Source organism: Sus scrofa, chromosome 2 (genome assembly GCF_054392235.1).
Source record: "Sus scrofa isolate SSC_HxYL_T2T_F1_AM1 chromosome 2, Sscrofa_HxYL_maternal_Yorkshire_Landrace_v2.0, whole genome shotgun sequence".
Classification (NCBI taxonomy): domain Eukaryota; kingdom Metazoa; phylum Chordata; class Mammalia; order Artiodactyla; family Suidae; genus Sus; species Sus scrofa.
In genome coordinates this window covers 8,696,931-8,721,582 of record NC_139384.1, presented here as the reverse complement: position 1 = coordinate 8,721,582, position 24,652 = coordinate 8,696,931, and the positions used below count along the sequence as shown (strand labels likewise).

Genomic DNA, 24,652 nt, shown 5'->3' with positions numbered 1-24,652 from the left:
CAGGAAGACAAGGGGAAATATGATACAACCAAAGAAACAAAATGCAGCTCTAGTGATTGACCCTGATCTCTCTAGTGATTGACATGGATCTCTCTGAACTGCCTGGCTAATAATACAAAATGATTGATTCAAAGAGGCTCAGGGAGAGCTCTTGAGGTTGCAAAGGAATGACAATAACCAGCCACACGAATGCGTAAGAAAATATAAATCTCATTGGTAAAGGCAAAGGGAATATATAGACAAATAAGGATGCAATACCGTTACAGGGGCCATAAATCACTTTTCAGCCCAGACATAATAGTTAAATACAGAAGAACTAGTAATTATGACCACAAGGAGTTGTTTTATCAATGCAAAATAAGAGGACGTAAACTCCGATCATCAGTAGCATATGCTCTCTGTGTGAAATAAAAGTGCCGTTTTGTAGGCAAGTGAAGTTAGTTGCTATCAGCTTCAAATAGACTGTCCAAACTATTAGAAGTCTTCTGCAACTATGACGGTGGCCAGAAAAGAAAATCTTACAAGTGGTACAAAAAAAGAGAAAAGAATCAAAGTATATTACCGCCCCCCACAAAGACATTTGCCTTGATTGCGCCTCTGCTCAGCTCTTTTCCTTGATCCCACTGAAACCCTTCAATATAACAAGGGGACACAATTAGGAGTCAATCCCTGTTTGCAGAGTGGAGACAGACAGTGCCTGGACCACATGAGAAATATCTGTAAGGCAAGGCTGTGCTGAAAACGAGAGCTCCTCCAGGAGCATCCCTGGTCAAATGCCTTAGGAAGATGCTGCCCACATCCCTGAAGGCACCTCCTAGTAAATCCATGAACTCAAACCTGTCCCTTTTGGGGAGACAAGGAGATACAGGACATAGACGGAAGTATTCTATAGCCTAAGATACATTTCATCTACGAATAGCAGGGCCCTACGTGCCATCAGACAGTGATGTCTCTTAACTTAAATAAAAATCAAAATAAACGCCTGATGGATCCCCTTTCTCCTTCAGGTACTGCCCTATTATCTGAGCTCATTGACAGTTCTTTCTCATTTATCTTCCTTCCCTTTTCTATTTTTTTTTACGCAGTCATAAATCCCACAAAATATCATTTATTTCAATGGAACAAAATTTAAAATTTCATGTGGAGTACTAAATTCCAAAGGTTCCGCCAAGGATTGCCAAGACAATTTAGATCAACCATAGGAAGCTGCTACCACTAGGACTAGAGAACAAATACAGGCATTGGTGCTCCCCGAGTTCAGGTTCCAGGCTCACCCAGAGGCACATGGAGGTTCCCAGGCTAGGGGTCTAATTGGAGCTGTAGCTGCTGGCCTACACCACAACCACAGCAACACAGGATCCGAGCCACCTCTGTGACCTACACCACAGCTCACGGCAATGCCAGATCCTTAACGCACCGAGCGAGGCCAGCGATCAAACCTGCAACCTCATGGTTCCTAGTTGGATTTGTTAACCACTGAGCCATGACGGGAACTCCTAAATTCTCTTTCTGATCTTAGTTGTTAGTGGATAGAAATACAAGAGATTTCTGTGTATTAATTTCATATCCTGCAACTTTATTAAATTCATCGATGAGCTCTAGTGGTTTTTTGGTAGCCTGTTTAGGGTTTTCTATGTATAGTGTCATGTCATCTGCAAAAAGTGACAGTTTTACTTCTTTTCTAATTTGGATGCCCTTTACTTTTCCTTCTCTGGTTGTCATGGCTAGTACCTCTAAGGCTATGTTGAATAACTGAAGAGAATGGACATCCTTGTCTTATTCCCGATCTTAGCAGAAATGCTTTCAGCTTTTCACCATTGATTATGATGTTAGCTGTGGTTTTGTCATACATGGCCTGTTTCATGTTGGGGTAGGTTCCTTCTTTGCCCACTTTCTGAAGAGTTCTTTTTTATAAATAGGTGTTGAATTTTGTCAAAACCGTTTCCTTCATCTATTGAAATGATCATGTGGTTTTTATTTTTCATTTTTTTAGTTTTGTGTATCACACTGATTGATTTGCAGATATTAAAGAATCCTTGCATCCCTGGGATAAATCCCACTTGATCATGGTATATAATCCTTTTAATGTATTGTTGGATTTGGTTTGTTAGTACTTTGTTGAGGATTTTTGCATCTATGTTCATCAGTGATATTGGATTTAATTTCTTTTTTTAATGATATTTTTGTCTGGTTTTGGTATCTTGCTGATGGCGGCCTCATAGGTGACCTTGGGAGTGTTCCTTCCTCTGAAAATTTTTGGAAGAATTTCAGAAGAATAGCTGTTAACTCTTCTCTAAATGTTTGATTGAAGTTGCCTGTGAAAACATCTAGTCCTGGACTTTTGTTTTTTGGAAGTCTTTAAACTTCCAATTTCAGTACTTGTAATTTATCTACCCATATCTCCTATTTTTTTCCCCTGGTTCTGTTTTGGGAGGCTGTACCTTTCTAAGAATTTTCCCACTTCTTTTCTTCTAGGTTGTCCATTTGATTGGCAGATTTTTGCTTGTAGTAATCTCTTATGATCCTTCATAATTCCATGGTATCAGTTCTAACTTCTCCTTTTTACTTTTAATTTTATTGTTTTGAGCCCTGTCCCTTTTTCTCTTGAAGAGCCTGGCTAAAGGTTTATCAATTTTATTGATCTTTTCAAAGAACTAGCTTTTTGTGTCATTGACCTTTTCTATTGTTTTCTTCATCTCTATCTCATTTATTTCTGCTCTGATCTTTCTGATTTCTTTCCTTCTACTAAATTCAGGTTTTGTTTGTTCTTCTTTCTCTAGGTGTAAGTTTAGGTTGTTTATCTGAGTTTTTTCGTGTTTCCTGAGATAAAACTATTTGCTACAAATTTACCTCTTAGGACTGCTTTTGCTGTGTAATAGGTTTTGGATCATGATGTCTTTGTTTTCATTTGTCTTTTGTATTTTTTGATTTTCTCTTTGATTTCTTCAGTGATCCACTAGGTGGCTTAGTAGCATATTGTTCAGTCTCCACATGTTTGTGTGTTTTTTTTTCCCCCCAGTTTTCCCCTCGTAGTTAATTTCTACTCTTATGGAGTTGTGGTCAGAAAAGATGCTTGATATGATTTTAATTTTCTTAAATTAACTGAGGTTTGCTTTGTGGCCCAACATGTGATCTATCCTAGAGAATGTCCCATGTGGCTTTAGAAGAATGTGTATTCTGCATCTTTTGGTTGGAATGTTCTATAGATATCAAATAAGTTCATCTGGTCTAATGCATTATTTAATGCCTGTGTTTCCTTACTGATTTTCTCTCTGGGCAATCTTTTGATTACTGTCAATGGGGATTTTAAATCCCCCACTATCATTGTGTTATTGCTGATGTCTCCTTTTATGGCTGATAGCATTTGCCTTATATATTTAGGTGGTCCTATGTTGGGAACATGTATATTTATAATTGTTTTATCTTCATCTTGGATTAATCCCTTGATCATTATGTAGCGTCCTTCTTTGTCTCTTCTAACTATCTTTATTTTACTTTTTTGAAGGTCATGTAGTCAAGTTTATTAAACTTTAATAGCTTCTGCTTTTGTGTTTCCTCAAGAATATTCAGAAAAGACATAATTTAGAAAAACAAAACAAAAAGAACAGTAATAACCAAACCCTCCCCTGCAAAGAAAGCAGGAGTACCACGGTTTTAGGAGGATGAAGTCCCCAAACAAAAACATGAAACAGGTATTTAATGATAAAGCCAGCAATGTTGTATTCAGGGTAAAAAAAACCCAGCACTTTTTTCATGTGACTATCTTATTCCCAAGGACCTTGACATATCTTTTTTTTTTTTTTTTTGCCATTTCTTGGGCCGCTTCTGCGGCATATGGAGGTTCCCAGGCTAGGGGTCGAATTGGAGCTGTAGCTGCCAGCCTACACCACAGCCACAGCAACGCAGGATCCGAGCCGTGTCTGCAACCTACACCACAGCTCATGGCAATGCCAGATCCTTAACCCGCTGAGCAAGGGAAGGGATCAAACCCGCAACCTCGTGGTTCCTAGTCGGGTTTGTTAACCACTACACCACAATGGGAACTCCATTTTTTTTGACATATCTTTATATATCAACACTGCAAAAGTTAGAGATGAAGATTTTTGTGCAAGAGGAAATAATAAGGGAGGAATGCTCCATATTGTATTGATTTGGGGCTCTAGAACTTTGCAGGGGACCCTGAGCTTGTGGCAGTTGATGTGATGGATGTTATAATTTACCTCAGGGATGTGATAATGCCAACAAGGCCACTTGTCAGTTCTTTTAAAAAATTATTGGCCTATATTTGATGTACAAACTGTATTTTCAAGTCTATTTTGTCTGATATGACTACTACTATTCCAGCTTTCTGTTGATTTCTATTTGCATAGAATATCTTTTCTATCCTCTCACTTTCAGTTTGTATGTGTCCCTAGAACTGAAGAGGGTCTCTTGTAGTCAGCACATATATGGGTCTTGTTTTTATATCCATTCAGCTGGTCTACTCTTTTGGTTGGAGAATTTAATCCCTTTACATTTAAGGTATTTATCAATATGTATGGTATTTTGCCATTTTGTTTATTGTTTTGGATTTGTTTTTGAGGCCGTTTTTCTTCCCTTCCTCTTTTGTTCACTTCCTTTATGGTTTGATAAATATTTTTAGTGCTGTGTTTGGATTGCTTTTCTTCTTCTTCCTCTTCTTTTCTTGTCTTTTCAGGGATGCACCTGCCACATATGGAGGTTCCCAGTCTAGGGGTCAAATCTGAGCTGTAGCTGCTGGCCTACAACACAGCCATAGCAACGCCAGATCCGAGTTGCCTCTGCAACCTACTGCACAGCTCACAGCAATGTGAGATCCTCAACCCATTGAGCAAGGCCAGGGATTGAACCTGCATCCTCATGGATGCTCGTCAGATTCGTTTCCACTGAGCCCCAGTGGGAACTCCTGGAATGCTTTTCTTATTTGTTTATTTATTGTAGATTTTTGGTTTGCAGATGTTTTGATATAAGTCTATACAAACATTCAAGATTGTTTTAAGTTGCTAATCTCAACTACAAATTCTTTTCGGTATTCTGCATTCACAATCTTCTCTTCCCGATGACTGAAGGCTGTGTACCAGACTTATTTTAGCTCGTTTGGAGAACATGTACATGTCAAAGTCCATCTTGGTTTTACCTAATCACTGAGGAAAGAACATCAGAGAGTAAACCTTTAAACAGATTTAATGGTCACCTGCTGGAAGTACCTTTAGTAAATAATTTTCTCTAAAAAGTAGTATCTCCTGCTTCCAAAAAGACTTGGGAAACTGCTTCCACTGCTCTGTTGCAGTAGTGAGTGACAAGTCCCACTGATGACAGATTGGTGTGAGGTCACACAGACTTTGTGTGAGTTAAAAAAAAGGAAATATTTTTCTCTCTTTAAACTTATGTCCATAACTTAATGTGACTTTTCTTGAAGATATCCTCTTCACAATGGCCTTTGAGGAGCTCCTGAACCAAGTTGGTGGTTTGGGGAAATTCCAGATCCTTCAGATGGTTCTAGCTCTTCCTTGTCTCATGTTAACAATTTGTCAAATTCTGTTGGAGAATTTCACTGCAGCCATTCCTGGTCATCGCTGCTGGGTCCACATTCTTGATAATGACACTGTCTCTGATAATGCTACTGGGACTCTCAGCCCTGATGTTCTCCTGAGACTCTCCATCCCCCTGGACTCAAACTTGAAACCTGAGAAATGTCGTCGCTTCCTCCACCCCCAGTGGCAGCTCCTTCACCTGAATGGAACCTTCCCCAATGTGACTGACCTGGACACGGAGCCCTGTGTGGACGGCTGGGTGTATGACCGAAGCTCCTTCTCCTCCACAATCGTGACTGAGGTAAAGGCTCCATCTAACTTTCATGAGTCTATAGTCTGGGTGTTCAGAATCATATAAAAATAGGCAACATTCACGTCTTCAATTATTCTGTAGATAGTGTAGTCGGCTTTCATTTATTCTTTTAAAGAATAATAATTGCTTATCTTTTTAATTTTTAAGTCTTATGATTGATGACAGTGAAATCAACAAACTGGATATGAATTTTACCAACCAAAGCTTAGTTTAGGGTGAAGATTTCTGGTTACACAAGTTACTTGATATAATATGTGGGAAATTATTCTTGGTCATCTGTTCTCAGTCTAGTTGCAGAGAACACATCTGTATTAATTTTTAAAAATTCCACATCCTGGAATTTTTACTAATAAAAGAAACAAATGAAGTGTGCATTTCATTCTAGATTGCACACTTCATTTGCAATCTAGAATGAAATGAAAAAAAAATCAGTAATAAAAAAAATGAAAAAAAAATCAGTAATGAAAAAAAAAATCTCCTCAGTGTTTTCAATTTTTGGCAAAGATGGAGAGCCAGTGAGGTATGCAAGTGATAGGTGAATATGAATATTGATCCAGATATAACCTAGGATAATTAGTTGAAGATTCCTATAAAAAATGCTTAAACTGAGACATGTATGCTATGGATGAGTAAATGTAGTGAAGGCAAACCAGAGGGCATGTAGTTCACTGAGGGCTATCGGAGTGAGTGAAACTGAGAATTATGAGGTGCTGTGAAGCTCCTTGCTGCTGGTTTCCTTCTCTTCCAGTGGGACCTCGTATGTGATTATCAGTCACAGAAACCATTGGTTCAATTTGCATTCATGGCTGGAATGCTGCTGGGAGGCTTCATATATGGCTGTCTCTCAGACAGGTGCGTGTCTCCAAATTATTGCTGCCCTTCCTCTGTGGTGTTTTCATGGTTTATGATTAACTCCTTCATAAAGAAGTCTTTATTGAGTTTCAATGTACAATTGATACTGTTGAGGGTTTCCTTGGTTTCTAGGGAATTGAAGATGGAAATGTAGAATTCCATTCATGGTTGCAAAAAAAATGGCATTTTTTTTTTTGTCTCAGAGATCTCTGCACTGGACACAGAAATGACCTCTCCATAAGATCTGGTGGCATTTCAGAACACTATTTAGCGGTGAGGTCCGTAAACTTCGTTTCTGAAGATGAAAGAGTTACCAATGGGAAGTGAGAGGAATGTTCTTCAAGATAGGAGTTTCACTCTCATTGGAGAAACAGTATTGTGGGCCTTTGCCATGGCTTGTGGGTTCTTACACGGGTCATTTCACGGCTAGCCACTCTAATTAGTGTTCATTTGCATAAAATCTTGGTGCTAAATGAGATGGTACTGAAGTTGAATTTTGAAATAACTCTATCTGTAATATGGATGTTTGGTTTTACTGATTGAAAGCCTCATTAGAGGTAATTCTTTCAGTAATACAAGGTAATTAATTTATAGACCACAGGAATCATAATATGAGGGATGAAAAGTTTAGGTTATCCGGTACCTGGTAGTGATCCTCTTAAGGCAGAGGACAGCCATGGCAGCCATGCACTGAAATCTCCCATAGGAGAAATGGGAGGTTTAAATTTTCTCTTGTCTTCTATAAGCCCAACATAATTTAATCTTATGGATGAAATTTGTGAGTTCTGAATGTATCACCTCATTGTAATGCATAAGATTTCAGGGCCTAGTGCTCAGGTTGACCAGTCTTCTGATGGAGGCTTTTATGATGCTTCACAATAAGATATTGATTGATCAGTTTAAATAGGCCTAGGGTAATAGATGCATGTGTGTGTGTGCACGCGTGTGCGTGTGTGTGTAAGGGGGTTATGACAGGAGACATGAGAGGAAAATTTGTTGAAGAATAGGGAGCCTGACAGCTAAGTTAAAGATCTTGAACTTCGAGTAGATTAGAAGCTTCTGGACCTTGGCATAAAAAACAAATATGAGAAGTGCATTTACATTAAACCAGAAAAATTCTTCACAGCAAAGTAATGATCAATGAAATGAAATGGAAACCTACAGAATGAGAGAAAAGATACAAAAAAAATAGATCTAATAAGTTAACATTCAAACTGTACAGAAAACTATTACAATCAAGAACAAAAACAAACAAAAAGTAACCCGACTTTGAAAAATGGCAAAGGAACTGAATAGGTATTTCTCCAAAGATACAGAAATAGGCAACCATTATATGAAAAAAATGCTTAACATCACTAACTATCAGAGAAATAGAAATTAAAACAAAAATGATATATATCCTCATCAATTCCGATGGCTATTGTATTGAAGATGCCATTGACAAGACTAATTTCAAGGAGTTTTCTTCTGCAAGTTTTACTGCTTTGGGGTAATTGTGAAAAACTGAAAGCATTTCCACTAAGATCAGGAAGAAGACAAGGCTGTCCTCTTTCACCACTGTTATTCAACGTAGTTTTGAAAGTCCTAACTATGGCAATCGGAGAATAAAAAGAAATAAAAGGAATCCAAATTGGAAAAGAAGAAGTAAAACTTTCCCTGTTTGCAGATGACATGATAATATACCTAGAAAATCTGAAAGACATTACCAGAACACTGTTAGAGCTCATCAGCAAATTTGGTAGCGATAAAGACGCAGGATACAAAATTAATAGAAAGAAATCTATTGCCTTTTTTTTTTTTTGCATGCTTTTTTAGGGCCACACCCATGGCATATGGAAGTTCCCAGGCTAGGGAACTAGCCTATCAGAGCTGTAGCTTCTGGCCTACAGCATAGCCACAGCCACTTGGGATTGAGCCAAGTCTGCAACCTACACCACAGCTCACAGCAACGCCGCCAGATCCTTAACCCACTGAGTGAGACCAGGGATTGAACCTGCATCCTCATGGATCTTAGTTGGGCTCATTACTGCTGGGCCACAATGGGAACTCTTATTGCTTTTTCCATATGCTAACAATGAAAGATCAGAATGTGATAAAATTTCTATTTGGATTGATGAAAACGTTTTAGAAACAGACAATGGTGATGGTTCTACAACACAATAAATGTAATTAACCACTGAATTGTATGTCTAAAAATGACTAAAATGACAAGTATTGTATTGTATAACAATAAAAACATTCAAATATGAATCCAACTGTCATTGCGAATTGTGTATCTATGGCTGTCACTTTTTCCTTCATATGTTTCAAACACTAGTTGAATTAAGATACATTTGACATTTTCAGCACTTTCATTTCTAAAACTATTATTTTGTTCTGAAATGTATTTGATGATAATATAAATACTCCAGCCATTTATTATTACTATATTGTATCTTTTTCTATCAATTTGCTTTCAACCTATAATATTTTAAGTGTATTGTGGGCAGTGTAATTTTTTTTTAATTTTTTTTAAGATTCTGGTAATCTCTATCAGCTGATTGTGCTTAGGCCATTAGCACTTAGTTCAATGTGATTGCTATGACTTTGCTTCAGTCTACCAATTTGTTTTTTGTTTTCTAAATTATTATTATTATTATTATTATCATTATTTGTCTTTTGAGGGCTGCACCCGCAGCACATGGAGATTCCCAGGCTAGGGGTCCAATTGGAGCTGTTGCTTCCGGTCTATGGCAGAGCCACAGCAACACCAGATCTGAGTCGCATCTGAAACCTACACCACAGCTCACTGCAATGCCGGATCCTTTTTTTTTTTTTTTTTTTTTTTATAATTTTTTTATTTTCCCACTGTACAGCAAGGGGGTCAGGTTATCCTTACATGTATACATTACAATTACATTTTTCCCCCACCCTTTGTTCTGTTGCAACATGAGTATCTAGACAAAGTTCTCAATGCTATTCAGCAGGATCTCCTTGTAAATCTATTCTAAGTTGTGTCTGATAAGCCCAAGCTCCCGATCCCTCCCACTCCCTCCTCCTCCCATCGGGCAGCCACAAGTCTCTTCTCCAAGTCCATGATTTTCTTTTCTGAGATGTTCCTTTGTGCTGGATATTAGATTCCAGTTATAAGTGATATCATATGGTATTTGTCTTTGTCTTTCTGGCTCATTTCACTCAGTATGAGATTCTCTAGTTCCATCCATGTTGCTGCAAATGGCATTATGTCATTCTTTTTTATGGCTGAGTAGTATTCCATTGTGTATATATACCACATCTTCCGAATCCAATCATCTGTCGATGGACATTTGGGTTGTTTCCATGTCCTGCAATGCCGGATCCTTAACCCACTGAGCAAGGCCAGGGATCGAACCTGCAACCTCATGGTTCCTAGTTAGATTCGTTTCTGCTGTGCCACGATGGGAAAGCCTCTTTGTGTGTGTGTGTGTGTTTTCTAAATTATTTTCTTGATGATAGTACTTATGAATATGATTATTTGGTGTTGTGTTTGGTCTTATGCTCCACATTTTCTGTGTGGGGGGATTATTTAAATATTTTAAATTCTGTTTTAAGATCAGAGAGGAATTCCCAATCCCAAACTTGTCTATCAGTTATTCTTAATGGGCATGTAGATTAGAACATCCTATTCAATCCACGTTATCTCTGCTAAGGCCCCGTATTCTTGACACCCCAAAAAACACAGAATTCATTTTCCTTATTTGTCCTTCACCTTCTTTTTCACTTCATTCTTCATTTTACATAATTCATTTCTCTGAGAGGTTTGTATAATATCCTCATTCTGGGTAATGGTGCTGTTATAGTCTGTACCCAAAAAGCTGTTATATTCTGTACTAGAAAGGCACATGGTTTGAGACCTATAAATCCAGATGCAACAAACAGTGACTCTTACATAAACTTTCAACAATTTAATGGATTGTTCCACTGATATTTTTCATTGTTTTAGCCTTATTTGTCTTACCTTAGAGACACAAGGACACTTTCAGCTCTCTTGTATTCTGGACACTCTAATACTTTGTATATACTCTCTACTATGCTAAATACGTATTTTAGTACAATGGGTACTTACAATGTATTATAATTTCTGACACTGTAGTTTCCTTTACAAGGCATCACTTGATGTCAGAGGCCTCCTGGTGGCCGGATGATGGAGTTTGGTTTTGTTAGTCTGTATTATAGACAAAAGTTGTTACTTTAGGAGATTTCTATGTTTTTTTTTCATCTTTTTGTCTTTTCTAGGGCCGCACCCACGGCGTATGGAGGTTCCCAGGCTAGGGGTCTAATCAGAGCTGCAGCTGCTGGCCTACACCAGAGCCGCAGCAATGCGGGATCTGAGCCACATCTGTCACCTACACCACACCTCACGGCAACGCTGGATCTTTAACCCACTGATTGAGGCAAGGGATCGAACTTGCAACCTCGTGGTTCCTAGTCAGATTCGTTAACCACTGAGCCACGATGGGAACTCCAGATTTCTATTGTTGATTTAGCACTTATTTCAGGTACCAAGAGTTGCTTGTGAGAACACTCTTTAAATTTCAGAGTATGTTTTTGTTTTCTTCTTCTTCTTCTTCTTCTTCTTTTTTATAACATATCATCATTGCTCCGTAATGTAGCCAGTCTCTCTGTTTCTTAGGTTTGGGCGAAAGGTGATTCTCAGGTGGTGTTTGCTCCAGCTCGCCATCTCTGGGACCTGTGCAGCCTTTGCCCCCAACTTCCTCCTTTATTGCTCTCTACGCTTCTGGTCAGGTTGTTCTACTGTGGTCGCCATGTCAAATAACTGGATGCTCGGTAAGCCAACAATTTTGATTTCCTCCATTCCTCACCTTGAATTTGACCTTGAAAATCTACCCTTGTCTGACTTTAATACGCCCATTGGATTTTCTTTCAGTTATAGAGTGGATAAGGTCCCAGTCAAAAGCCTGGGTAATAACACTGATGAACTGTGCCTTTAGTATGGGACAGATAATGCTGGGAGCACTGGCTTTAGTCTTTCGAGACTGGCGCACCCTGCAGCTCGTGGTGTCTCTACCTTTCTTTGTCTTCTTGTTCTTATCAAGGTATGGACCTCTCTCTTGCTCGGTCTTAAGGGAACCTGGGATGAAAAAGTATGTTGATATGGGATATATTGATTTCCTTATTTCATGGACCGTTTCTTACTGTTTGGACCTGAAACTCTTCTCACTCATTTGTTCACTCTGAACAATTTGAGATTTGAGAAGCAAACCTGGAAGTAACAAGGACATTTCTGCCTGAGAGCCCTAGGTATTTCCTGCCATTGTTCTTCATATATTTAACTCAGTAGAGTAATCAGTGTTATTACAACATTATTTTTCTTCGTATCAAATATAGACATGAATTCCCATGTGGCTCAGCAGAAACACACCTGAATAGTATCCATGAGGATGTGGGAACAATCCCTGCCCTTGCTCAGTGGGTTAAGGATCCGGCATTGCCCTGAACTGTGGTGTAGGTCACAGACATGGCTTGGATCCTGTGTTGCACAGGCTGTGGCATGGGCTGGCAGCTACAGCTTCAATTTGACCCCTACCCTGGGAACTTCCACACGCCACAGGTGCTGCCCTAAAATATATACATATACACACACACAAACTTTTTTTTTTTAAAAAAAAACCTTAATTTTTTTTGGCTTTGGAATGAATCTTGTCCCAGTAAATTTTCAGTGATTTTTTTATGTTGCGGATGGAATTGAATAAAGAAAGGTAGAAAATTTATTCATAGAGCAGTTTGAGAAAAGAGCATGATTTCTCCAGTGGTGAAAATGGCACGTAGACTGTGTCACTTACATGACGATTTCAACAATCTTTCTTCCTTTAAATAATTTTAACAAACGTTTTTTTTTTAAGTGGGCAACTTCATTCTTCCACTTAAAAATCATTCTACGGAGAATCAGATTTAGTAGACCGAAGAAGGTGACTATAGATCTAATAGAGAAAGTTCAGAGGGCAAGGACAGTATAATCCATGTCAGACTTGTCTGCGAAGTCATTCTGGCCTCACAACAATTCTGCAAGGAAAATGAACCTCCTCTCCTCATTTTTATTGATGAGAAAACTGAGGCAGGAATTCCCTTCGTGGCTCAGTGGTTAACGAACCTGACTAGTGTCCATGAGGATTCGGGTTCCATCCCTGGCTGTCTTCAGTGGGTTAAGGATCTGGCGTTGCCATGAACTGTGGTGTAGGTTGCAGATGCAGCTCGAATCCTGCGTTGCTGTGGCTATGATGTGGGCCAGCAGCTACAGCTCCAGTTCAACCTCTAGCCTAGGAACTTCCATATGCCTCAGGTATGGCCCTAAAAAACCAAAAACCAAAAAACAAACAAAACAAAACAAAAAGCAAAAAACAAAAAAGCAAAAACCCCCCAAACAAAAATACCCTCCAAAACGGAGGCAGATGTAATGAAGTGACTCAATTGTGTATTGGCACGAATATTGCTGATAGTGTTAGGGGTATTTACAATATTTCTTAACCCCTAAGCTTACATAATTTGGGGGCTTCTTTTTATTTATTTATTTAATTAATTTATTTATTTTTGTCATTTCTTGGGCCGCTCCCTCGGCATATGGAGGTTTCCAGGCTAGGGGTCTAATCGGAGCTGTAGCCACCAGCCTACGCCAGAGCCACAGCAACGCGGGATCCGAGCCGCGTCTGCAACCTACACCACAGCTCACGGCAACGCCGGATCCTTAACCCACTGAGCAAGGGCAGGGACTGAACCCGCAACCTCATGGTTCCTAGTCGGATTCGTTAACCACTGCGCCACGACGGGAACTCCTGGGGGCCTCTTTTTAAAAAAAGAATATATATTATCAATGTATACCATGTGCACAAAGTTGGTAGATCCCACGCCAAACTTTGGAAGGGAATTGTGTATGTGAGGGACTCTCAAATCTCAGCTTCATAAGCTTCTTGGAAAATCTCTTGCTTAGAGGCAATTTGACTCCAAGGTCTGTGATCGTTTGCATGTGGTGTGCCTTTCAGGTACTCATAGTTTCCTCGAATTGATGTAACAGAACTTGAGTTTCTATTTATGACCCAGCAAGCGAAGTGGTGGCTAGGGAAGGCAAAAGCACATCTTTTGTCAATAATCATATGACTTACAAGCAAGAGAGAGTTGACTGCCTGCATGAGCCCTTCTTTCATCAGGTGGCTGGTGGAATCTGCTCGGTGGCTGATTATCACCAATAAACCAGAGGAGGGCTTAAAGGAACTTCAAAAAGTTGCACGCAGAAATGGACTAAAGAATATTGAAGCCACCCTGAACATGGAGGTGAGCAGGATGGGGAAGGTGGTTCCTGGGTTGGAGGGAAGACATAAACTAACACCTGCCTTTTTCTTACCAAGATAGAAAAGCTGCTTTTCTAACAAGGGCAGCTAGCTGAGAAGGCAAGCTCTTTTCCCTCCTTTTTCATGTATATCTCATAGAAAAGAAGCTTTGAACACCGTATCAGGTCTTCCTTTAGCTCGCTTCCCGATCTCTCGCTCTAGCCTATGTTCTCTAGTGGATATGCCGACCCCTCTATGGCTTCTTTTTCAAAATATCATTGTTGCTGTATTATTTCCTGGAGTCTCTCTTAACTCCCTACATCCTCCTTCATGTAACATTCACACCTGTGATTCCTTGCTTAATATGTTACACTAGAAAGAAACAGAACCCATCTCTCTTGTCCTATTGCGTGCCAGTACTCTCCACAACACCTGACACTAAGTTGGCAAATAATGCATGTCTGTTGTTGTCCAAGGGTTTGAGAGCTACCATGCAGGAGGAGCTGGAGGCAGCACGGACCAAAACGACTCTGCTGGACTTGTTCCGCACACCCAACCTGCGTAAAAGGATATGTCTCCTGTTCTTTGTGAGGTGGGCTTGATACAGTGCATAGCAATATTCAAAATGGGAGACGTAATTCTATTGATTTCAAAGTTTTAGCACTGTTGTGAAAGGGAGGCAGTAATTTGGAGGTCAAAGGTACAGAAAACACACCAAATAAGACCCACCTGGAGATGAACATATGCTGTAAGTTGGTTATGTCATACCACAGTACTTCTCCCCTCAGTGGAGACTGATGCTGAGACCATCCATCACAGTACAGATTTGGGCATTTAATTTTCTTTCTTTCTTTCTTTCTTTCTTTCTTTCTTTCTTTCTTTCTTTCTTTCTTTCTTTCTTTCTTTCTTTCTTTCTTTCTTTTTCTTTCTGTCTTTTGTCTTTTTTAGGGCTGCGTCTGTGGCATATGGAGGTTCCCAGGCTAGGGGTCTAATCGAAGCTATTACTGCCAGGCTATGCCAGAGCCACAGCAATACCAGATCTGAGCCGTGTCTGCAACCTACACCACAGCTCATGTCAACGCCGGGTCCTTAACCCACTGAGGGAGGCCAGGGATCGAACCTGGAACTTCATGGTTCCTAGTCAGATTCGTTTCCACTGTGCCACAATGGGAACTCCTAATTTTTGTTATTTTTTTACTTTAATTTTAATTGAGGCATATTTTGCAAACAGATACGTGAAGAGAGCATGCATATCTACGGATCAATGAATATTTCAATATATAAAAATGTATGCTAATGTCCAGATCCAGACACATGATTCCCTCCCCTATCCTATACAACAATAACCACATCACCTCCACCACCACTGCTACGGCCCCATTCTTGTTCCCTCTTCACTGCCCTCACTTGTTCAAATGTTCTGATCTCCACCACGGAGGAATGTTGCCTGATCTTGACCTTGACATGATGTAAATGGCAGAAGGTCTCTGTGACAAGCCCCCTTTCCTTAGGTTCATTCATGAAGATTCATCCATTCTGTAGGTTGTTCTCCTTCCTAGGGTTTTAGTTTGCCTTAGATGAATACCCTACAATTTATCCACTTACTTCAATGTTGGTGTCATTTTATGGGTGTCCGATTTGGATGCACTATTTGTCTGTTAGCATGAGGGCTTCTGCAGAAAATCTTGTTCATTATCTCTTATGTCTATAAAGTCAGGAAGATAAATTTAATTTTTAAATTTTTTGATAAAATTTTGTGAGTTTAGTAGTAGAAATACTTTTTTCTCTTTTTAAATTTTATTTTGTTAAAACACAGTTGATTTGGGAGTTCCCATTATGGTGCAGCGGAAATGAAGCCAACTAGGAACCATGAGGTTGTGGGTTCTATCTCTAGCCTCGCTCAATGGGTTAAGGATCCAGCATTACCGTGAGCTGTGGTGTAGGTCACAGATGTGGCTCAGATCTGGCATGGCTGTGGCTGTGGCATAGCCCAGCAGCTGCAGCTCCGATTAGACCCCTAGCCTGGAAACCTCCATATGCCACTAGTGTGGCCCTAAAGAGACAAAAGACAAAAAATATATATATATACACATATATATGTATACATATATACACACATATACACATATATATGTATATATATATATATAGTCGATTTATAGCGTTGTGTCAATTTCTGCTTACGTCATAGTGACCCTTCACACATACTTATACATTCTTTTTCTCATGCTATCTTCCATCATGTTCTATCCCAAGAGATTGGATATAGCTCCCTATGCTGTACAGTAGGACAGATGAATGGATTAAGAAGATGTATGGAGTTCCCGTCGTGACTCAGTGGTAACAAATCCAACTAGGAAACCATGAGGTTGTGGGTTCAATCCCTGGCCTTGCTCAGTGGTTAAGGATCTGGTGTTGCTGTGAGCTGTGGTGTAGGTCACAGACGTGGCTCGGATTCTGCATTGCTGTGGCTCTGGTATAGGCCGGCAGCTACAGCTCTGATTAGACCTCTAGCCTGGGAATCTCCATATGTCGCAGATGTGGCCATAGGAAAGTTAAAAAAAAAAAAAAGACAAAAAAAGACAAAAAAAGAAGATGTGGTACATGCACACAGTGGAATACTACTCAGCCATGAAAAGAACAAGATAATGGCATTTATGGAGTTCCCTTTGTGGCTTAGCAGGTTAAGAACCCAACATAGTGGCTATGAGAATACAGATTTAATCCCTGGCTTTGATCGGTGTGTTAAGGATCCGGTCTTGCTTAAGGCTGTGGTGTAGGCCAGCAGCTGCAGCACCAATTCAACACCTTGCCCTGAAAGTTCCATATGTCACAGACACAGCCCTAAAAAGAAAAAAAAAAAAGGCAATTTGCAGCAATTTTGGATGCAACTAGAGAATCTCATACTAAGTGAAGTACGTCTGAAAGAGAAAGACAAATATCACATGAAATGCTTTTTTTTCCGAACTAGTTTCATCATAGAACATGTGGACCAGAGGTGGTCTCCAAAAGGAGTAGATATTTTAAATATAATTCTGGATATTTAAAGACCTAATGTTCACCCACAAAAAGCATACAGAACAATAGAGACCATTGCCAGACTTGAGAGAGTAACTGTTGAATTGTATAATCTAGCTCTTCCTAGGTGTATCCTAGCAGATTGCTTCTGCATTTAACCGCATTGTGCTTTTTCAACTTTTTCCATATCCACTAGGACACAGACTTATGTTTCTGAGTTCTAGACAATCAGAGTGGAAGGAAAAAAATACAGATAATGGTCAAGACAGGCCTTGCTTGCAATTCTGTGATCTGTACCAGTGTTTTTTTTTTTTTTTTCTATTGTATTATCTATACTTCTCTCTCAGTATAGTAGATAATTTAAGTGGATGCCTTTCCCTTAAGATGCTTCTGGGTGAAATTAGATCCCTAGTGGGAACCTCTGCCTTTATTACTAATGGTGGAGTTTTTTTTTAACATGTATTTTTAATGTTTTCTCTTAGCCCTAAGAAACAGATATGAACTTTAAATTTCCCAGGTTTGTATTAGCCCTCAGGACATTGTGCAGCCAGGCAAAGGGGACACAGGTAGTGTTTTTGCAGCTTCAATTACTAGTAGAGAGAGTAAAGAGAAATTCTTTACAGTACTGGGGTTGAAGGAGGAGAGGGAGAACTCACAGCATATCCAGCCCTCAAAAAGAAATTCCCTAGGGAGTTCCCATTGTGGCTCAGTGGTTAACGAATCTGACTAGGAACCATGAGGTTGTGGGTTCAATCCCTGGCCTTGCTCAGTGGGTCAAGGATCCGACGTTGCCGTGAGCTGTGGTATAGGTGGCAGACACCGCTCGGATCCCGAAAAGTTGCTGTGCCTGTGGTGTAGGCCGGCAGCTGCAGCTCTGATTGGACCCCTAGCTTGAGAACCTCCTTATGCTGTGGGAGTGGCCCTAGAAAAGGCAAAAAGACAAAAAAAAAAAAAAAAAAAAAAGACAAAAAAAAGAAAAGAAAAAAGAAATTCCCCCAATTCAATTTTAATCCTCTATTCAAATTCTCTATACAACCCAGTTTGGAGATGGAGTCAGGGTATGTTTTTCTCATTGTCAACACCATGCTTTAGGAAACCAGACAAAAGAATTACACGAGTATCATTTTCCTTTACAGCTGTGCAATTTTTATGGTAACTTTATCATCTTGAAATTAAGAATTATGCCATCAGACACTTCGATATTGACTCTTGATTGAGTCAATATATTATCTTTACCTGCACCACATGGGCTCTGAATCTTATGATATGGATTTTTCCTCTTTTGTTCCCTACAGATTTGCAAACGCAATACCCTTTTACGGCATCTTTATCAATCTACAGTACTTTGGGAGCAACATTTTCCTGTTCCAGGTCATCTTTGGAATTCTCACTGCCTCGGTCCGATTTGCTGCACTTTTATTTCTGAGTCATATGGACCGTCGACCAACCGTGATGTTATGTGCTTACTGGGACTTTCTATTTTGGCCAACATGTTTGTGCCCCAAGGTGAGAGAAGACAGACTCTGGGGGAAAGGAAACGTCCTTTTCCCATCCTTCAGGGATTGCAATGGTCACACTTGTCTGAAGCCAGGAGTAAAGAGAGGTCCTCCCTAAGGGCTAAGTATTCCTTCAAACCCATCTGAGAGTTTATAAGAAATTTTGCTACTATGTTTTTGGGAAAAGAGTTGAAGATCGGCGAGGGAAAGCTCAGGTGTATATTCATCTTTATCACATTGCACTAGTGTCTGGAAAATGGTCCCATTTACTCTAGGTAGTTTCTCTAGGGCAGCAATTGTTCATGTGCCTTTTTTTCCATATGCATGTTAAATAACAAGCTTGGAGGGGCGAGGCCGTGCAATTATAGCCCAGGTGAGGACAGGATATGGTCACTCCCCCTGTTTGGACTCTCTACGACCAACTTTGATGACTGGTCTACTTCTCCATTTCTGCATATCCACATGTGACTGGGGCGTTGAGGCAGCATGACTACTGCTCTTGTGTATGGGAGTCCCTTCCAGGAAATGGAAGAGAATCCCCTTATTTCAAATGATGAAGAAGTGTATAGAGGAAACAAGAAAGTAAGATTAACATCTTTGTCCGTTCCCTGTTAGATTATTTTAGAGATGAATAGAATGATGCTAAGTAGTGAGTAGGAGAATCTTGGTGGGCACGGTGCTTCTCCATCTCCCAATGCAGGAACACGCTTTACGGCATTACAGACTGGGGGACTCTGCTCCTCAGAGCATCATTGATGATGTGGGCTTATGCACTGCAATAGAGTTCTTTCCGATTTATTACACTACAATTAGATTTCTTTGTATATTATGCAGAAAACTGATTCCCTGAAACTTTTGGAGTGGTTCCAAAATTTTGACTTTTTTTCCCAATAGAAGTTTCCATCCTTGGTTCCTTATGTCCAGCATTGCTCTAGATCTAGCTTCTCTGCAGCCTGTCCACTAACAGTAGTCCTGTCCTTCTATTACTCCCTCGTACCGTCCTCACCTGGTGGCAATGCTCTATGGACCCTAGGTTGACTGACTCATTTAAGTTTATGTGAGACATTCCTGACGTTGTCATTGAAAATCCCACATTGCTAAAAGCCTCCTCATTCCTAGAAAACCCAGGATTACTTACTGGTCTCTTTAAACTCTGCCCTTTAATTGTGACGTCTTCAGGGTTAGAGCTGAGTCCACATGACAATCCTACCATCCACAACAAGGTTACAGCAAGTACTGGGCAGAATAATGAAAGCAAATTTCTTCCAGACTCATCATTTCCTTCCTCTGGCAAAGCTCAGATATGCAGAAGGATTTTCTGCAATTAATCCAGATAATTTTATGTATTTTTTACCATCTATGTTGATAATTCTACATTTTACTATTCATGAATCACTCATGGTCCTTAACTGTACAATTCCCCCCCCCCTTTTTTTTCTGTTGCTTTTGCTTTTGAGGGTTGCACCTGTGGCATATGGAAGCTCCCAGGACAGGGGCTGAATCGGAGCTACAGCTGCTAGCCCACGTCACAGACATAACAACGTAGAGCCCCGTCTACTACCTACCCCAGAGCTCACAGCAATGCTGGATCCTCAACCTACTGAGCAAGGCCAGGGTTCTAACCCGCATCCTCAAGGATTCTGTTTGGGTTCATTAACTGCTGAGCCATGAAGGGAACTCCCACAATTTTCTACAACTTACTTTAAACATACAAATAAACTTTAGAGGTTTTTTTTTTTTTCTGATTAAATTTGGTGGATGCTAATTCCTTTAGTTCAGATTTTTTTTTTTTTTTTGGTCTTTTTGCTATTTCTTTGGGGCCGCTTCCACGGCATATGGAGGTTCCCAGGCCAGGGGTCCAAGGGAGCTGTAGCCACTGGCCTACACCAGAGCCACAGCAACGTGGGATCCGAGCCGCGTCTGCAACCTACACCACAGCTCACGGCAACGCCAGATCCTTAACCCACTGAGCAAGGGCAGGGACCGAACCCGCAACCTCATGGTTCCTAGTCGGATTCGTTAACCACTGCGCCACGATGGGAACTCCTAGTTCAGATTTTTTAATCTCATTGGTCTTCTTGTCTCCAGAAATGCAGACCCTGCGTGTGACCTTGGCAAGTTTGGGAATCAGCTTTGCTGCTGCCTTTGTCAACTGTTATAGTGTCCATTATACCGAACTCATCCCCACTTTCGTCAGGTAATGAGTTTATGGATATTCTTCTTTTTTTTCTCTTTTCTAGGGCCACATCCATGGCATATGGAGGTTCCCAGGCTAGGGGTCTAATCAGAGCTGTAGCCACCAGTCTACACCACAGCCACAGCAACGCCGGATCCTTAACCCACTGAGCAAGGTCAGGGATGGAACCCGCAACCTCGTGGTTCCTTGTCAGATTCGTTAACCACTGCGCCATGACAGGAACTCCTGGATATTCTTCCAGGACCCAAAGTAGGTCTCTTCCAGCTAATTGATGGTTATTGTGAGAATAAACATAGTAAGATCTGTTCATTATAAAGCAATTATTTATAATAGTAATAATATAGTAAAAGCAATTGTAACTGAAGTTTATTGAATAAACTGACCTTGTGCCATGTTCCGTGTTAAGCGTCCTCTCAATCTTTTGACCGCTTGTCCGGAGAGGTGCAGTGTGTCACTTTCATTTAAAATGGTGAAATTGGGTCCTCGTGTACTTTGACCCTGAGAAAGACAGTTCAAAAATCACAAGGAAGTTACAGAAATAAGTATATTCCATCAAACCCATGTATTTAATAATCACGTTTTCTTGGTTGCACAATCATATCAAAATAATAGAACATAAAAAAATAACAGAACATAAGTTACTTGCACAAATTCTTGCTGGATCCTTATCTATCATTGCTTACCCCTCAGGGCAACAGCTTCGGGATTAGAAAATTTGGCTGCCAGAGGTGGGGCAACATTGGCTCCCCTCTTGATGACCGTAGCGGTGTATCTACCCACCTTGCCCTGGATCATCTATGCAGTAAGTCCCATCCTTGGTGGTCTTGTCATCTTCTTCCTACCTGAAACCAGAAATTTGCCTCTGCTGGACACCATCCAGGATGTGGAAAATGAGTGAGTAAACCTTCTATCCATCCCCTGGTGGGGACTGTGTGGTTTGGATCTTTGGGTGAGAAAGATGCAGCCCCTATTGGGTCCCTCAGATCCCTGGACGGCTGAGTCTTGCCTGGGATGCTTCCACCCTGGGCCATTGCCTTTCATGAGTGGCAAGGCCATTTCTACCCATTGTGAGTTCTAGTCCAGGCTGCTGCAGAGAGCCCCTCTGCCCTGTTCTCATGGGTAGTTTTAGTGCCAAAGAGACAATAACTAGCTCTGTTGTGAAGGCACATCCTACCTGCGCTCATGATGGTATTTCATGCTTGTCAATCCATAAGAGCCTGAGATATAAAAGGACAAGAAATGAGATGGCCAGGGAAGTAATAATGTTAGGATGCCATGTAAAGATTCTCTTGGGAAAGACAATAAGGAGATAAATCTTGTATATGTGCCGGTGAGATTCAAGAAATTTTGTTGATACAAGTAATGGAAATATTGAGGATAAGGAAAAGAGAAACTGGAAACAGGAAACTGGAAAAAGATACTTTAAAATAAGAAAAGCGGTATATTAGTGATCTGGAATTTCCACAATAAAGTTCTACAAACTGAGTGACTTAACGGAAATTTATTGTCTCACAGTTCTAGAGGCTGGGGGTCTGTTTTTTTGTTTGTTTGTTTGTTTGCTTTGTTTTTTGTCTTTTTGCCTTTTCTAGGCCCGTTCCTGAGGCATATGGAGGTTCCCGGGCTAGAGGTCTAATCGAAGCTGTAGCAACCGGCCTACGCCAGAGCCACAGCAACGCGGGATCCGAGCCGCGTCTGCAACCTACACCACAGCTCACGGCAGCGCCAGATCCTTAACCCACTGAGCAAGGCCAGGGACTGAACCCGCAACCTCATGGTTCCTAGTCGGATTCGTTAACCACTGAGCCACGACAGGAACCCCTGAGGCTGGAAGTCTGCATTCAAGTTGTTTGCAAGGCCTTACTTCCTCCGAATGGTCTAGGGAAGAATCTGTTCTAGGTCTCTTCCGGCTTCTGGTTGTTCCCTGGCTTGTGGAAGAATAACTGCAGTCTTCACATGGCAGCTCCCTGCATGCATTTATGTTCATATTTCCCTTTCACTTCGGGAAACCGTGGGTATTGGATTAGGAGCCCATCCTACCCCATCACGACCTTATCTTTATGAATTATATGTGTAATCACCCTGTTTTCAAACATGGCAATCTCACATTCTGAGAAACGGAGCGTTACGACTTTAACACATGAATTTTGGCAGGACAATTAAATGCGTAACAAATGGGAATTTCAGTCCACCTCTTGACTTCCCAAAGATGTCACTGGTCAGAGGTCTAAAGAGACCAAGAGAGAGTGGCAACTTGCAAACTGCCTTCTTGGGTCTGCCCAGTCAGCACAGCCTTTTCCAGCACGAGTGTCAATCCCTCATGGGTTTTTATTGGCTCATAAAAAGTCAATGGTTAGAGGATCAGTTTGCACTTGTGCAGGGAGGGTACCCAAACTTATTTTTGTCTGTTTTTTAGTATTTGTTTTTATTTGGTCATTTGTTGATTAATTGTTTCTGTTTTGTTTTTCAGCAACAAATTCTCAAGAAAAGCAAATGAAAAAGATTCCTGCATAAAAGTGACAAAATTTTAAGGAGATTTTATGAGCTTACAAGTGAGGAAAAGAAAAATATGAAGAGAACAACTGGAGATTTCTTTGTATCTACAAACTAGCAAGAAAATATAACGGAAAGATGAATCGCATTTATAATTATACCATTAATTTGTACATGGGAACATGTAATTCCTTTACAGTTCAATATTTTGGGGAAGAAGTTGAACAAATCGAATTATGAATAAATTATTAATAGATAAGATTATTCAGAAAAAAAGGAATACCTTTCAATTAAGATGTGGCTGACAGATATATGCAGCAGCATATAGTGAACTATAAATAAATCTACAAAAACCAGAACAGTATAGCATATGCAACTGGAAATGAAAAGAAGTGCAGAAACAGATATCAAAGCATATACACTTCATACATGATTCTTTCACACCATAAATCGCTGGCAAATAGAAAGACCTATGATCTTGGGAAATATATTCATTGAAATAATGATTATGACATTTGAACAATGAAATTTTAAATGATTATTGCTTTCTTTTCGCAGTTTTCTCTTTATATTTTCAAAAATAGCATATACAATTTAAAATGCTATAAAGTATCAAAATTAAAGCACAAGTAACAGGGTAAGGAATTTCAAAATATATATATATTTAATAAAATCACTACAAATTAAGTTATATTCCAAGTGTCACGGCTTTTACAGGAAAAGTTGTTCATCTTTAGAAAACTAAATATAGAACTATCATGTGATCCAACAATCCTACTCCTGGGCAAAACTATAATTCAAAAAGATACATGCACCCCCATGTTCACTGCAGCACTATTCGCAATAGCTAAGACATGGAAACAACCTAAATGTCCATTGACAGATGAATGGATTATGAAGCTATTGTACATATACACAATGGAATACTACTCAGCCATAAAAAAGAACAAAATAATGCCATTTGCAACAACATGAATGCAAACAAAATTTCTCATACAAAGTGAAGTAAGTCAGAAAGAGAAAGACAAACACCATATGATATCACTTATATGTGGAGTCTAAAACATGTCATGAATGAAACTATCTACAAAACAGAAACAGACTCACAGACAGAACAGACTTGTGGATGTCAAGGGGGAGGGGGAATGGAGTAGGATGGACTGAGAGTTTGGGGTGAGCAGATGCAGACTATTACATTTAGCATGGATAAACAATGAGACCCTAGTGTATAGCACAGGGAACTATATCCTATCTCTTGGGCTAGAACATGATGGAAAATAATATGAGAAAAAGAATGTGTATATTATATTATATATATAAATGCACACACATATATGTATGTATGTATACACACATATAAAGAATGTATATATACATATGTGTGTATATATATGTATATATTTATTTTTATTGAGGTATAGTTGATTTGCCAT

General features: G+C 39.9%; 1 protein-coding gene across 1 annotated transcript; it reads left to right on the top strand.

Annotated features, from left to right (window-relative positions):
* The first annotated feature begins 5,309 nt into the window (after positions 1-5,309).
* LOC100514700 (solute carrier family 22 member 10) lies at positions 5,310-23,906 on the top strand. Its single transcript, XM_003122615.7, is given in 11 exon segments — positions 5,310-5,853; positions 6,614-6,717; positions 11,369-11,523; positions 11,624-11,792; positions 13,899-14,022; positions 14,495-14,610; positions 18,332-18,489; positions 18,492-18,542; positions 20,621-20,729; positions 21,420-21,623; positions 23,197-23,906. Coding segments are annotated over 11 exon segments (1,653 nt in total). The 5' UTR covers positions 5,310-5,451; the 3' UTR covers positions 23,258-23,906.
* The last annotated feature ends 746 nt before the right edge of the window (positions 23,907-24,652 follow it).